At 45.7% G+C, this 15,155-nt stretch overlaps 1 protein-coding gene across 1 annotated transcript in view; it reads right to left on the reverse strand.

The window, feature by feature from the left end:
* Nucleotides 1-15,155, reverse strand: part of DNAH17 (dynein axonemal heavy chain 17) — a 1,486,981-nt gene that overhangs the window by 376,125 nt on the left and 1,095,701 nt on the right. Inside the window, exon 49 of the mRNA XM_029599137.1 lies at nucleotides 12,323-12,470. Coding sequence (XP_029454997.1) covers nucleotides 12,323-12,470 — 148 coding nt within the window. The remainder of the gene's footprint in view (nucleotides 1-12,322; nucleotides 12,471-15,155) is intronic.

Below are 15,155 nucleotides of genomic sequence, written 5' to 3' on the forward strand. Positions count from 1 at the left end.
ATTCTCCAGATCCAGAGGCCAGGTCACTGAAGATCTGCCAGTACCCTTCTAGAGCCAGAGAAGAGCTGCAGTGACAGTGATATCCCAGAAGGGTTTGGGAAATTTTAGTGAAGCATTCTCTTTGGGTTGAGAGGTCTTTTTGTCAACCCTCCTCTCATTTGGAAATTGGGCAGTGTGCCTGATCTTAGTTTTTCATGACCTTTCCTTCTGAAAGGTCCAATAAAACAACTACGGAGAAAGAAGAGCAGAAGTGAAGACTCTCCACAGGACCTTCCCCTGGGACACAGGCGCAGGCTGAGTACTGTTGAAGACTGCTGGAACTCAGGGATTCCCTTACAGCAGGGGTTCCCACTTCCCAACCTTTTTGGGAGGGTGGACCCCTTTTCAACTGCCACAATTTTTGCAGACCCCCACATGCTTCCCTTTCATTTTTTCCTGCAGTTATATGCCAAACATATAAAAGTTATTAATGTAATAATAAAGAAATAATTTTATGCACACCAGGTATATTCATAATATATACAATATTAAACAATACTTACTGATATAAATGGAATACATATAATTGCAAAGCACAGCAGTAAATGTGCAAGAATGTACTTATATTCAATAACTTACATAGTGAAACTAAAAGCACCTGTGAAGCAGTGCCCCTAGTGTTCCCCTATTTACCTGTGCAGGACCAGGCTAGATGCCTGGTCCACCTTACATCCATTAAGGAGAGTATGCTCTATGGGCGGGATCCTGTGGGGCAGGTGGGGCTTATAGGGCATAATCAGAGACTGGGGAATAAGAGCGGGGTTCCAGGTGAGGATAAGCAGACCAGGCCCAGGTCTCTAGCAGGAAAGCAACGCCTGTGCGCAACACTGTCCAAACCTGAGCTGAGATGAAGCAGCACAACTGTGAGCAGAGAGAGAGTATACTATCTGAAGTTAAAGGCAGTCTATTAATGTGTATATAACTGAAGCAGTGAATAAAGTTAATGTTTTAAGAAAGGCTGGAGTTAGACTGAATTTCTGCCTCTAGGCCTGTGGGAATCACTGCTCGTTCCCACAGCATTACACAGCTGGATCTGGAGCAACTGGGGGGAATGGACTGGGGGAGGGAAAGAGAGAGAGAGAGACAGACAGACTGGTAGAGGGAGAGAGTCTGATGGGGATGGACTGGTGGAGGGGGATAGAGAGACTGACCAGGATAGACTGGTGGAGAAAAAGAACGAGAGACTGGCAAGAAAGAGACTGGAGGGAAAGAGATTGAGAGACTGGTGGAAGGAAAAAGACTGGTGGAGGGAGAGAAAGACAGACTGGTAAAAATATGCTGAAAGAGACAAATGGTGCAAATGGCCTGGTGGAGGAAAAGAAAGAGAGAGAGAGACAAACTGGTGGGGATGGACTGGTGGAGGGAGGTAAACTGGTGGAAGGAGATAAACTGGTGGAAGGAGATAGAGAGAAGGATTGGTGGAAGGAGAGAGCGCGATTGGTGGGGATGGACTGGTAGAGAGAGAGCAAGCTTGATGGTGATGGACTGATGAAGGGGAGCGATAGAATGGTGGGGGATGGACTGATAGAGGGAGACAGAGAGTAACTGGCAGGGATGAACTGGTGGATGGAGAGAAAGAGAGAGAGTGACTGGTGGACTGGACTAGTGGAGTGAGAGAGACTTGTAGGATTGACAAGTAGAGGGAGAGAGGGAGACTGGTTGGGTTGGACTGTGGAGCAGAGACAGAGAATGAGAAACTGCTGGGGAAGGGGAAGGAGGGGTGTTTTAGACAGACCCACATCACTAAAAGGGAAATTTGGAGAGAGATTTGGTACACATATTTCCCTCTGAACCCTCCCCACCTAACATGGTTTTTTTTTTTAAAGAAAATCATCTGTGATAGAGAAACCACCCTGTTAGTTCGATCTTGGCAGGGGTCCAATGACTCTCTCCAAACCTGCCTGTTACCAAATTCCATACATGCAGAGATAGGTCACCCCTACTCCTAAAGCAAAAAGCAACACTATGAACATTTTGCACCATTGTCACAAAGTGCTGGGCGTGTATGTCAGTGGCATCTCTAGACAGAAGAACTTTGTAAGTAACAAAGAAACCCCTGGCTAGTTTCAACCATCCAAGAAAACTACCAAGAAAATTATTCAAGTGCATTTATCAATAAAAATTATTCTATATAGGAGAGTATTCTATATATTCTATATAGGACAGTATTAGTAAAATCGAATGGGATATCATTTAATTAAATTTAATATAAAATAGTAATTTAAAGGCAGCTTAAAGGAGAGTATTAATTACATCTGAACAGGTTTACCAATTCAATAGGGAATCTTTGTTAAATGTTTACATTGTAATTAGGGATTGTTGCAATATTGGTAGTTAAAATGTAACTAGGTTGTATTTTAACATTGCATGTTTAGATGAATGAATGAGTGTGGTATGAATGATTTTGATGTAATAGGTATGTTTTATGTATTTTAAAAAAAGTGTTTAAAAATAAAATTGAGTAATTTAATTATATACACGGGTATATTGTTGTGTGCTATATAGGAGTGGGACAGAATCCCAATATAAAACCTGCACTTCAAGTTCCACAGTACCCTGTATTCATTAAAACTCCTCCAACAAAGGGTGCAAAGCAGAACAAGGGCACTTCCTCTTACCACTCACCATAAAAAAAAAAACAATAATCAAATTATGGTGTCTCCTCATTAACAGCAACACAAACTCTTTCCACTACCAGGAACATTGTATAATACAAAATCCTTCAAAAAATGTACTTGGGGCCTATAGGAAGCCTGCCATACCATAACACCCTAACTGCCAGACTCAAATAGTAACAATCCTATCTATGAAAAGGCAATACTGCAAATATTACAACAGACCCTAAAATAACAATACACTTTCTATTAGGAAAACTAAACAAGTCCAGCTGCTATAGGTCCCTATATAGAAATTACATGCCAGCAGAATAGCTTACCTAAGTCACGCATGCAAAACACTGACAAACCCTTGCCAAATACTAAATAAGGAGACCATAATGTATAAATACAAACATGCAGACAAAAACGGAACTGGAAACCGCAGTGCAACAATGGAAAAAACAAAAACATTGCATTCTTCATAAAACATCAAACAATACAATCAAGAAATATAAAATTTCAATAATAATAAAACCATATTAATAAAAATATTTCAAAACAACTCATAAATTACTTTTAAATTTCCCAAATACCAATAGAATATTTCAAAACATCAGACACATCAAATAATAGCCAACAATTAAAACTAATAGGATTAAAAAATTTCCCACTCTCCAAATTTAGGAACTTTTGATTTCCAGTGGCCCTGAGATTGTTGTGGATTAGAAGGAGAGCACACAGTCTTTTTCCTCTCTCTCATACATACACATAACATACATTCATTCTCACTCACACACACATGGTCCCTCTCTCTTCAGTCATACAGTCCCTTTCTCTCATATACACATACACATGTTCACATCTATTCTCACTCATACACATATGAATTCTCTAGGGATGTGAATTGGGTGCCTGATTGTTCTCGCTTTCGGGTTCGTCTGGACGCGGGAAAATCTTGTTTTCCTGCGGATCCCCGTTTTGTTTTTGTTTTTTTAGTGAAAAATCGTTTTTCGGATTAGTGTGCGCTAACTCATGTTAGCGCGCACTAACAACAATAGCAAAAAGTAACAAAAAATAACAAAAATAAATGGTTTATACGAAAATTCGGCGGGGGGGGGGGGAGTGATCGTTTCTTTTTTTACCCAATATAATAATGAATTTTGAAATATTGTACATTTCAATTCATTAGAAAAACGATTCACATCCCTAGATTCCTCTCTCTCATACACACACACACGCTCACATTCATTTTCACTCATATACAGATGGTCCCTCTCTCACAGACATACATGTTGCTTCTCTCTCATACACACATGCTCTGACACACACGCTCCTTCTCTCTCATTCACACAGGCTCTTATACCCTCACTCTTACCCAGGCCTCTTCCTCATTATTTCCTGTGGGGGGGGGGAATCCCATGCCTCTTCCTCTCTCATGCTGCCAGCAGATTGGGATGTGGAGGCGGCGGCCCCGTGGCATTTTTTAGTCTTAAGCCGCTGGCGGGATGGGTGCCCCAGCGGCCCTGCTCCCTCCTTCAGTCCTCTCTGGCTGTGGTGCATCAGCAGCTACCGGGCCTCTTCTTTTGCTTTCTTCCCACAGACCCCCTGTTATGATCTGGTGGACACCTAGGGGTCCACAGACCACAGGTTGGGAACTACTGTATTAATCACATTGCCAAAGTTACCTCAGCTTATCATTAATGGAAGAGACTTCTTTAATTTCATACACTTCCTGTGACCTACCAGGATGAGACTCCCTGGAACCACTGAACCAGAAGGGGAACCCGAAGAAACACATTTTTGACTAGAGTACTCTTGCCTGTTTATGAAGTATCCCAAAACCTGGATGACCCTGAGACAGTACCAGCTGGAGATGAAAACACAGCTACAATACCTGATTGTAATCTGCTTTGAAGCGCCATAAAGTGAAATATAAATTAAATAAATAAATGTATAAATAATAATATGTCCCATAGGCAACTGCAACCCTGACTGAGAAAGCAGAGTTGCTTACCTGTTACAGGTGTTCTCCCAGGACAAGTAGGATGTAGTCCTCACATATGGGTGATGTCACTGTTTGGAGCCCTATCACGGAAGACTTTTCTGTCAAAGTTTCTAGAAAGCTTTGACTGGCACACTGAGCACATCGATCATGCCCAGCATGCCATGATCCCTGCAGCCACAGGTGTCTCCCTTCAGCCTCGTTTGTAGCAATAAGGGTGAGCGAAAAAAATAAAATAATAAAACGTCAGCGGACCCAACTCCATGGGGTGGCGGGTGGGTTTCGTGAGGACTACATCCTGCTGTCTTGGGAGAATACCTGTTACAGGTAAGCAACTCTGCTTTCTCCCAGGACAAGCAGGATGGTAGTCCTCCCATATGGGTGATTAGCAAGCTACAGGCTGACTCATATTATAACAAGCCAATAGCAGACAACTCGTGCGGAGGCACAATAATTGGGGTGCTATTGGCAATGATGAGGCAGCCTGACATCACAGCAGGTGGTTGTGGAAGGAGTTGGGGACTGTCGTGGAATAAAGCTTTTGAAGACAGGTTGGCCAACGACCTAGTCTTGACAGACTTTCATTGCTAAGTAGTAAGGGGCTGCGGATGTGTGAAGAGAGCTACAAGTCGCAGCCTAGGAAATAGCATCCATTGGTACTGAACGATAGTGTGGTACCGATGTAGTCATGGCCGTCACAGAATGTGCCTGCACTCACACCTAGACAGGAAGGCCTGGTGCGTCATAGCAGAATTCGATACAGTCTGCTAGTCAGTTGGGGAGAGTCCGTTTGCCCACTTGAACTCGCAGCTTATCTTTTGTCAAAGAAGGAAAGAGTTAGGTGTAATTCCTATAGAGTGTAGTGCGGTCTAGATAGAATACAAGTGCACTCTTACAGTCCAAGGATTGGAAAAACCTCTCGCCCTGGTGAGAGAGAGGCTTTGGGAAAAAGTGGGCAGAGTATATTCTGAGTAAGGTGAGAGTCTGTATTAATCTTAAGAAGAATATGAGGGTGAGTATGGAGGACCACTCTGTCACGGAGGAACGCAGTGTCGGGTGAGTATGCAACAAGGGCTTGTAACTCACTGACCCTGTTAGCAGAAGTGATGACTACGAGAGAAAACATTTTCCATGTTAGACTGTTAAAGTTATAGGAATGCAAAGGCTCGAACGGGGAACGTATGAGTCTTGTAAGCACTAAATGTAGGCCCCATTCCGTAACCAGTGAACATAGAGGCAGCTTAATCGGTGGTACGCTGAATTGGAACTGAGGTGTACCCATGCGGAGGATGTCTGGGAACCAGACTCCGAGGGTATGTTAGATAGCGAAAGAGAAAAGGAGTGGTGTAGAAAAAGGGGGCTAATACAATTTTATATGTGCCATGTGGTAAATCATGTCATTTCGAATGGTAAGATTTATGGGTGGAAGGCTGTTGTGATGCTACCAGTACCTGAGAACATCAGTGAGTCTGTGATATGAGACTGACCTGTGAGCAGGCGAATTGGGTACTGGAGTGATAGGTTGAGAAGTATGGGAAAACATACTTGTCGCAGTCAGGATGTGAGTCTGAGAAATAGTGAACCCCGTCCTGTTGTAGAATTTTGGCTATGAGAGGCATCGAAAGATACACATATAAGAGGCCTTTGTTGCAGAGCGAGCAAAGGCTTCCATGGGAACGCATTCCGGTACATGTGTAGGAAGTAGAATCTGTCCACCATATGGTTTTATTTGGATGCAGAGGGCAAGGTCAGTTGACCTCAGCGCTAGAAGATTTTGCTTGCTACACATGAAGTCAGAGACCATTCGAGAGGATGGAAACATCTATGGAGAAGGTCTGCTAGTGCGTTTGGTAAATCTGTTAGATAAATGGCCCAGGAATGCATGGAGTGTGCAAGGGCCGAAGGCTAGATCTGCGCAGCTCCCTGGCAGAGCAGCTAAGGGGTTGTGCGTGCTTGTGTATTGGAATACCACATTGTTGCTATGCTGTCTGTATGCACAAGATTTGTGTCAGAGGCAGTATTTTAAGGCATAAAAGGCATAACTCATGGTTCGAAGCTCCAGGAAGTTGATGTGAAACTGTGTGGAGTGGAATAGATGCAAATTGGGTTGGGAAGATGTGGAATCGAACTCTTCAACCCTAAAGGGTAGGTTTTAAAAAAATTGCGCGATCGCGTACTTTTGTTTGCGCACCAGGCTCAAACAAAAGTACGTTGGATTTTATCTTATAAAATCCGGGGTCGGCGCGCGCAAGGGGGTGCATGGCAACCTGCGCGCGCCGAGCCCAGCGCGCGCTGCCTGTTCCCTCCGAGGCCGCTCCGATTTCAGAGCGGCCTCGGAGGGAACTTTCCTTCACCCTCCCCCCACCTTCCCCTCCCTTCCCCCTTCCCCTCCCTTCCCCTACCTAACCCACCCTCCCCGGCCCTATCTAAACCCCCCCCTTACCTTTATTCCACGATTTACGCCTGCAAAAAGCAGACGTAAATCTGCGCGTGTCGGCCGGCTGCCCCGCTCCGTGTTCCGGTCCCGAAGGCTGGTCCGGAGGCCGTGGCCACGCCCCCAGAACGCCCCGGGCCGAAACCATGCCCACGTCGCCGCCCCCAAAACGCCGCATCATGCCTCCAAAACACCGCGTCATTCAGCCACACCCCCGACACGCCCCCTCCCGCCCCTTTAAAAAAACCCCGGGACTTACGCGCGTCCCGGGGCTCTGCGCGCGCCGGCGGCCTATGCAAAATAGGTGCGCCGGCGCGCGAGGGCCCTGCGCACGTAAATCCGCCCGGATTTACGCGCGCAGGGCATTTAAAATCCGCCCCTAAGTGAATGCGACCGTGACCAGGATCATCTGAGGATTTGGTTCTGGATCAGTAATATGGATCAGGGACGAAAGCAGTTGAACAGCTTAGAGCCACTGATATGTGAAAATCCACTGAATCTTACTCAGAGCCAGTCTGGGCATATGAGTGAAGTAGATAGTGAAAAAAACCCCGTGGCCCATCAATGAAAGAATTGAGGGGCTGAGGCTATGCTGCATGTGCGCAGAGATGTGTAGGAATTTGACAGGATATCTGCGCGGTTGTTGGAGCAGGAGGTTCATTGCGAATGTAGTGCCCAGAACTGCTCTATATGGGATTTATGAGGGTTAAACAGAAAATCCTAGGCAAATGTAGTAGATTTATAGTGAATCTTGGAGAATTTAGAGCTCCTTGCTTGGATTGACTACTATTAGGCAGTTGTCCTTGCAAGGAAAAAGCGTGAATGATGTTTTGCTCCGTAGAGAAACAGCAGTCACTGCTAGGCATATGGTGAAATACACAAGTTGTTGAAGCTAGTGCAAATGGCAGAACTTGGTATTGGAATGCTGTTTACTCACTATGAAGCACATAGAAAGACTAGAGGAGAGAGATAACACTCTTACTATGGTAAGGGAAGCACGGTGACGAGAGACACCATTTTACCTGTCCCTTCTGAAGAAAGTTGTTGACATTTCTAAGGTCCAGGATGGGCGGAGAACATCTGCTTTCTGTTGAGGCAGTGACTGCTGGATCTTGTGTCCAGCAGATCAGCTAATGTATCTGGGACTTCGGGCCATAATTAGGAACCAGAAGCCAGAGTATTATCGAGTATGGAGTCCCGTTTCTGGCAACAGGAGGACGTCTCGATGCAATCCCAAATTATTGGTAGAGAGGTTCTCTTGGTGTTGTATCAAACATAGCTGGCAATAGCGATATGTGACACCAATACAGTTCTTGGAGGAGAATATGACCTAGAACCTTCCAAAACCATGTGACCCAATTAGCGACTAGGTCTCAATGGGATTGTTGCTGAAGCGGGATTAGAGTACTTACAGTGTGTTAGTGGATTAAGGGAGTATTCGAAGACAGCCTGAGGGACGTAAACGTTCGGCTCAACTCTGTAAGCTGGTATGGTAGTGCAGCTACAAAGGAGATAGGCTAGGTGTTCCTGGCGGTTCCACATTATGTTGTGGTGGCTCAGTACCCAGCACAGTTATCGGTGGGGAACTCCTCGGTGCCTCGGGTAGAGAGGAGCACAGGACTTGTGCAGCCGGGCCTGCTTCACAACTGGCACAATGGATATTGATGCCGGTGTAAAATAAGTATCCTTTGCAGCTTGGCCCGGTCATTCTCTAGCACTGAGGAACTGCCACCGATGTGCGGAAAATGTCGGTGGCAGTAGCGATGACGCCGTCAGTGCTTGGCCCGGTCATTCTCCAGCACTGAGTAAGATGCCACCAATGTCCTGGATTGCATCGGTGGCAGATGGTCACCGGGCCGGTGACGATGATTGCCATGGTGCTTGGCCCGGACTTTTCTCCAGCGCCAAGGTGGATGCCCTCACTGTCTCGGATGGTGAATGGTGATGGATTGTCACCATGCCTGCATTGCTCCTGGCACTGTCTAGTGCCCTAGAATTATACGGGGCTTTGGTTAAGAACCCGAAGTATGGAATGTTTTATTTAGTCGAGGGCATTGGGATTAGGTGCTCCGGTAGCATTGTCGGTTTCGATGGCGGCATTGAAGGCAGCATCAAGGGTATCGTTGAAGGCATCGATGGAAGCGTCGATGGCACGGGTGGAGCACCAATAACATCGACGGAAGTACCAATGGTATTGACGTAGGCATTGATGGAATCATCGATGGCATTGGTGGAATCGACGCCGGCATTGACGGAACCGATGGCGGTATCGACAAAATCGATGGCGATATTGATGGCATCAATGAGGGCATCGACGGCAGTGATGGAATCGACAATGACAACGACGTGGGTGTCGATGGCATCGATGAAATAGGTATGGGCATTGATGGCATGGATGAAATCAACACCGCCATCAATTGCATCGACATGGGCATTGATGGTATTGATGGAACTGGTATGGGTGACTGGCATCAATGGAATCAACGCGGGCATCAATAGACTTCATGGAGGGATCAGTGGCGTCGATGAAAACATTGATGGCACTGACAGAATTGATGCAGACATCGATGCCATCGATGGAACTGAAGGGGGCATCGATGGCATCGATGAAAGCATTGATGGCATCGATGGAGGCAGAATGGCATGGATGGGGGCACCGACTGCAATGAGGGCACTGAGGGAATCAATAGAAGCATGGATGGAATCGATGAGAACATCGATGGCCTCGACGGCATCCCTGGCGGTAATGGTAACCATGGACGTCCCTATCCCTCTAGCCCCAATAACCCAGTGGAGGATCGCAGGAAGACACTCGCAAGCTTTGTGGGGCTAACTGAGAATGAAAAACATAGGAAGAAGGGAGGCTGCAATTCGGTTGTTAAGCCGTGGAAACCGTTAGTGAGGTGACAGGAACCAACCAAAAAACAGGGCATAGTACTCACCAAGCATCGATTAAATGTACGCGAAGGGAGACCCATGTAGGGAAAAATTATTTGTGAAATAAAACTTCAAGTATTTCCATGAGGAAAAGTTGTGAGAAATCTCTCACAGAGCTCCTGAACGCATGGCAAACTGCAGCGCGGAAAAAAATAGACTGTAGGGAGACACCTGTAGTTGCAGGGATCATGGCATGCTGGGCATGATCAGTGTGCCAGCTAGGGATGTGAATCGTTTTTTGACGATTAAAATTATTGTCCGATAATTTTAATATCGTCTTAAACCGTTATGGAACACAATACAATAGAGATTCTAACGATTTATATTAAATCCCCCACCCTCCCGAACCCCCCCCAAATGACTTAAATAACCTGGGTGTCCAGCAGCGGTCCGGAACGGGCTCCTGCTATTGAATCTTGTTGTCTTCAGCCGGCGCCATTTTCCAAAATGGCGCCGAAAAATGGCGGCGGCCATAGACCAACATGATTCCACGGCAGGAGGTCCTTTCGGACCCCCGCTGGACTTTTGGCAAGTCTTGTGGGGGTCAGGAGGCCCCCCCCAAGCTGGCCAAAAGTTCCTGGAGGTCCAGTGGGGGTCAGGGAGCGATTTCCCGCCGCGAATCGTTTTCCGTACGGAAAATGGCGCCGGCAGGAGATCGACTGCAGGAGGTCGTTCAGCGAGGGTTCCGGCGCCTCGCTGAACAACCTCCTGCAGTCGATCTCCTGCCGGCGCCATTTTCCGTACGGAAAACGATTCGCGGCGGGAAATCGCTCCCTGACCCCCGCTGGACCTCCAGGAACTTTTGGCCAGCTTGGGGGGGCCTCCTGACCCCCACAAGACTTGCCAAAAGTCCAGCTGGGGTCCGGAAGGACCTCCTGCCGTGGAATCGTGTTGGTCTATGGCCGCTGCCATTTTTCGGCGCCATTTTGGAAAATGGCGCCGGCTGAAGGCAACAAGATTCAATAGCAGGAGCCCGTTCCGGACTGCTGCCGTTCCGGACCGCCGCTGGACACCCAGGTTATTTAAGTCATTGGGGGGGGGGGTTCGGGAGGGTGGGGGATTTAATTTAAAGGGTCGGGGGTGGGTTTTAGGGGGTTTTAATGTGCCGGCTCACGATTTTACGATTTTTCACGATATTTTACCCCCCCAAACGGCAACAATACGATTCCCTCCCCCTCCCAGCCGAAATCGATCGTTAAGACGATCGAGGACACGATTCACATCTCTAGTGCCAGCAAAGCTTTCTAGAAACTTTGACAGAAAAGTTTTCCTTAATAGGGCTCCGTACAGTGATGTCACCCATATGTGAGGACTACCATCCTGCTTGTCCTAGGAGAAACCAGATACCGCCTAGCAGGAAGCTCTTTGACTCATCAGGTATCTCTTAGGCGGAAGGAAACCTTGAGAAAGGATACTTAGAGGTTAACCCTGAGTCCTTTAAGAACTCAGAGATGAAACACACCTAAAAAGAAAAACAAGAAATGGAGTCAGAGATAAAATGCAAACAGAAGACAGGGGATTAAAGGAAGTGAAAAAAGAAACTGAGGACAAAACGCATCAATGGTTCTGTGCTCACTGTTTACAGATTGGGAAAGCTCCTTCCAGGGATGTGCAGAAGGTGTCATATGAGCCACCTGTCTCCACTGGAATGTTTATGATCTATATTTTAATCACATCTTCATTACTGTATATTATCCTGCAGGTACATCCTGTAAATCATTTGCTGGGAATTTATAAATCAAAATTCCTAAATTATAATTTTGTTCAGTCCTACAATATTTGTAATATTTCATAGGCATCCAAAATGAGGAGCGTTTGGGTCCTCTCTGACATTTCTCGCTTCCTTGTATATCTTCTCCATTCTGATGCTCATTTTTTGTAACTGTGCTATTTCTGCAATATCCTGGGGAATGGAGCAGAACTCTCAAAAGTTAGTCCAACAAAAAGGTCTCATCTACAACGTGTTTGTTGATCGTTATTTCTATGTATTCAAGTGGAATAACATAACAACTGCAGAATTATTTTGCGTTGAAAGCTTTCTTGGTACTGCCCTACAATCTTCTTCTTGTTAATTATGGTGTAAGTTTCATTAATTTTATGTAATATTCATGCCATTCTATGTTCCTTATATAGGTAAATGCTATGTTGATATATGCCACTCTGTACAAAGTCTTTTCTTTAAATTAAGTTTCCATCTTGTCATGATCACATGACTTCTCTAAAAGTGAGCCACTGTTTTATCTCAGGATCACAGCTATCATGACATGTGAGACTCAACAAAAAGGCAGATCTGAAATCCTGATCCATGCTTACCCAATGCTGCTGTCACAAGAAGCGAATGTAATTTCTGCACTGCTTGTGCTGTGTTATTCAAAGCCATGTGCTGTGAAAGGATAGTGCTGTAAATGGACTGGAGTGCTTCTTGTCCAGGAAAACTCACAGCAAACACACAGAAATGTCGCTAGAACAAAATAGATTCATAGATTTTCAGATAACAAAATCCAAATTTGTCATGACAACTCAGATGGATATAATGAGCTAAGTGTGAACAACAGAGCACTTGTAGTCATCCACTGAATTCCCAGTCCCTCATCTTAACAGGAGAAGCAGACTTTCGAAAGCTCTGGCAATAGAATATATTTCCTGGAATGTAAAACCTAATAGCAGTACCTTATATTTATGAAATTTAGCACCAAATGTATCAACATAATTGCTATTTTTCCTCAAACATTTACATAAATGAGGGTGTCTCAATAACTATGATGAATCTATTTCTGGAAAAAACCTATTTTGATGCTATACTTAAATTCACCTTATTTATTGATGCCCCCACTTACATACACGATTAGTTGCAACTCTTAAAGAAATAAGAGGGTCTCATGTTAAAATCCATTTGATATGTTTACAGGTGTTACAGGGAAAGTTTAAATGTTGAATAAAATTTCCTGGGAATATATTAGAATTTTGATAATTTGGTACTCTCATTTGCACTACCTTTTGGAAAGTGACATTTCATAAATATTTACAAAACTTGTAAATGCAATTGTGTGCAAATGGTCTAAAAAAAGTTGCTGAACCAGGAACTATATATAGGGCCTGATTTTCAAAAGCATTTCACATTTAAAATAGCAAATGTTGCTTACCTGTAACAGGTGTTCTCACAGGACAGCAGGATGTTAGTCCTCACATATGGGTGACATCATCAGGATGGAGCCCAATCACGGAAAACATCTGTCAAAGTTTCCAGAACTTTGACTGGCCCCTACTGGGCATGCCCAGCATGGCACTAACCTTGCAGCCAGCAGGGGTCCCCCTTCAGTCTTATTTGAAAGCTACAGGCAGTGCCGAAAAATAAAATAACAAAACGTTATGAACCCAACACCACGGGGCGGCGGGCGGGTTTTGTGAGGACTAACATCCTGCTGTCCTGTGAGAATACCTGTTACAGGTAAGCAACATTTGCTTTCTCACAGGACAAGCAGGATGGTAGTCCTCACAGATAGGTGAGTACCGAGCTGAGGATGTCCGAACATACACCAAATGTACCCAAAGGCTTGCAACAGGCACAACAACTGGGGTGGAATTTTGGTAGAGAGCATCCTGAACCCCACCGGGCAGGCAGAAGGGTGTAGGTAGGTCACGTTATAAATAGGTTACGAAGGACAGATTGGCCGATGATGGAATCTTGTCTTCCGGCTTTGTCTAAGCAATAGTGGGCTGCAAAGGTGTGGAGAGAACTCCAGGTTGCAGCCCTGCAAATGTCAGGAAGCGCCACTGATCGCAGGTGTGCCACTGAAGTCGCCATGGCCCTCACAGAGTGTGCTTTAACACGGTCTTGAAATGGAATGCCCGCTTGCTGATAGCAAAAGGATATGCAGTCCGCCAACCAAGAGGAGAGAGTCTGTTTACCCACAGGCTTCCCTAACTTGTTAGGGTGGAAAGAGACAATTGAGTGTTTTCCCTGTGGGCCGCTGTACGGTCTAGGTAAAATGCTAGAGCCCGTTTACAGTCAAGGGTATGCAGAGCCTGTTCTCCTGGGTTGGCATGGGGCCTGGGAAAAAAGGTAGGTAGTATGATGGATTGATTAAGATGAAAATCCGAAACTACCTTAGGTAAGAATTTCGGGTGAGTGCGGAGTACCACCCGGTCCTGCAGAAGTTTAGTTTAAGGCGGATAGGTAACTAGGGCATGTAATTCACTAATTCTGCAAGCTGAAGTGATAGCCAAAAGGAAAATCACTTTCCAGGTGAGATATCGAAGTTCACAAAAGTGAAGAGGCTCGAATGGTGGTTTCATGAGCTGACCCAAAACCAGATTAAGGTCCCAAGAAGGGGCCGGAGGACATAGCGGAGGCTTGATGTGGAGCAAGCCCTTCAAAAAATGTGTTACAAGGGGGTGTACTGATATAGAGACATCCCCGACACCTTTATGGAAGACGGCTACCGCACTGACATGCATTCTAATGGAGGAAGTCTTAAGACCTGACTCTGATAGATGCCAGAGATAGTCCAGAAACTTTAGGATTGGACAGGAAAAGGGGCCAAGGAACTGAGAAGAGCACCATGACGTGAACCTTTTCCATTTGTAAGAGTAAGCTTTTCTCGTGGAAGGCTTCCGTGAAGGAATCAAGACATGGGAAACTGGCTCAGAAAGGTTAAGTGGTTGAAGGATTAACCTTTCAACATCCATGCCGTCAGGGACAAGGCTTGAAGATTGGGATGTCGTAGGCATTTTGAGTGATCAGAAGCGGGTCCTTTCCCAAGGGAATGTGCCTGCGGATGGAGAGATCCTGAAGTATTGGAAACCACACTTGGCGTGGCCAGTGAGGTGCTATCAGAATCATGGTTCCCTTGTCCTGACATAACCTCACGAGAGTCTTCGAGAGAAGAGGAAGTGGAGGGAATGCTTAGAGCAGACCGGTTGCCCAAGAGTGGGAGAATGCGTCTCTGGGTTGAGAGTGTTTGCTGCAAATGAGAGAGTAGTAGTTCTCCACTTTGCGGTTTTGTGGGGACGCAAAGAGGTCTATCCGAGGATATCCCCATTATTGGAAGATGGAGTTCGCTACCGAAGGGTTGAGAGACCACTCGTGCGGTTGAAAGACGTGACTCAGCTTGTCTGCCAGGACATTGTCCACTTCCGGTAACCA

The sequence above is a fragment of the Rhinatrema bivittatum genome, chromosome 4 (assembly GCF_901001135.1).
Source record: "Rhinatrema bivittatum chromosome 4, aRhiBiv1.1, whole genome shotgun sequence".
Taxonomy (NCBI): domain Eukaryota; kingdom Metazoa; phylum Chordata; class Amphibia; order Gymnophiona; family Rhinatrematidae; genus Rhinatrema; species Rhinatrema bivittatum.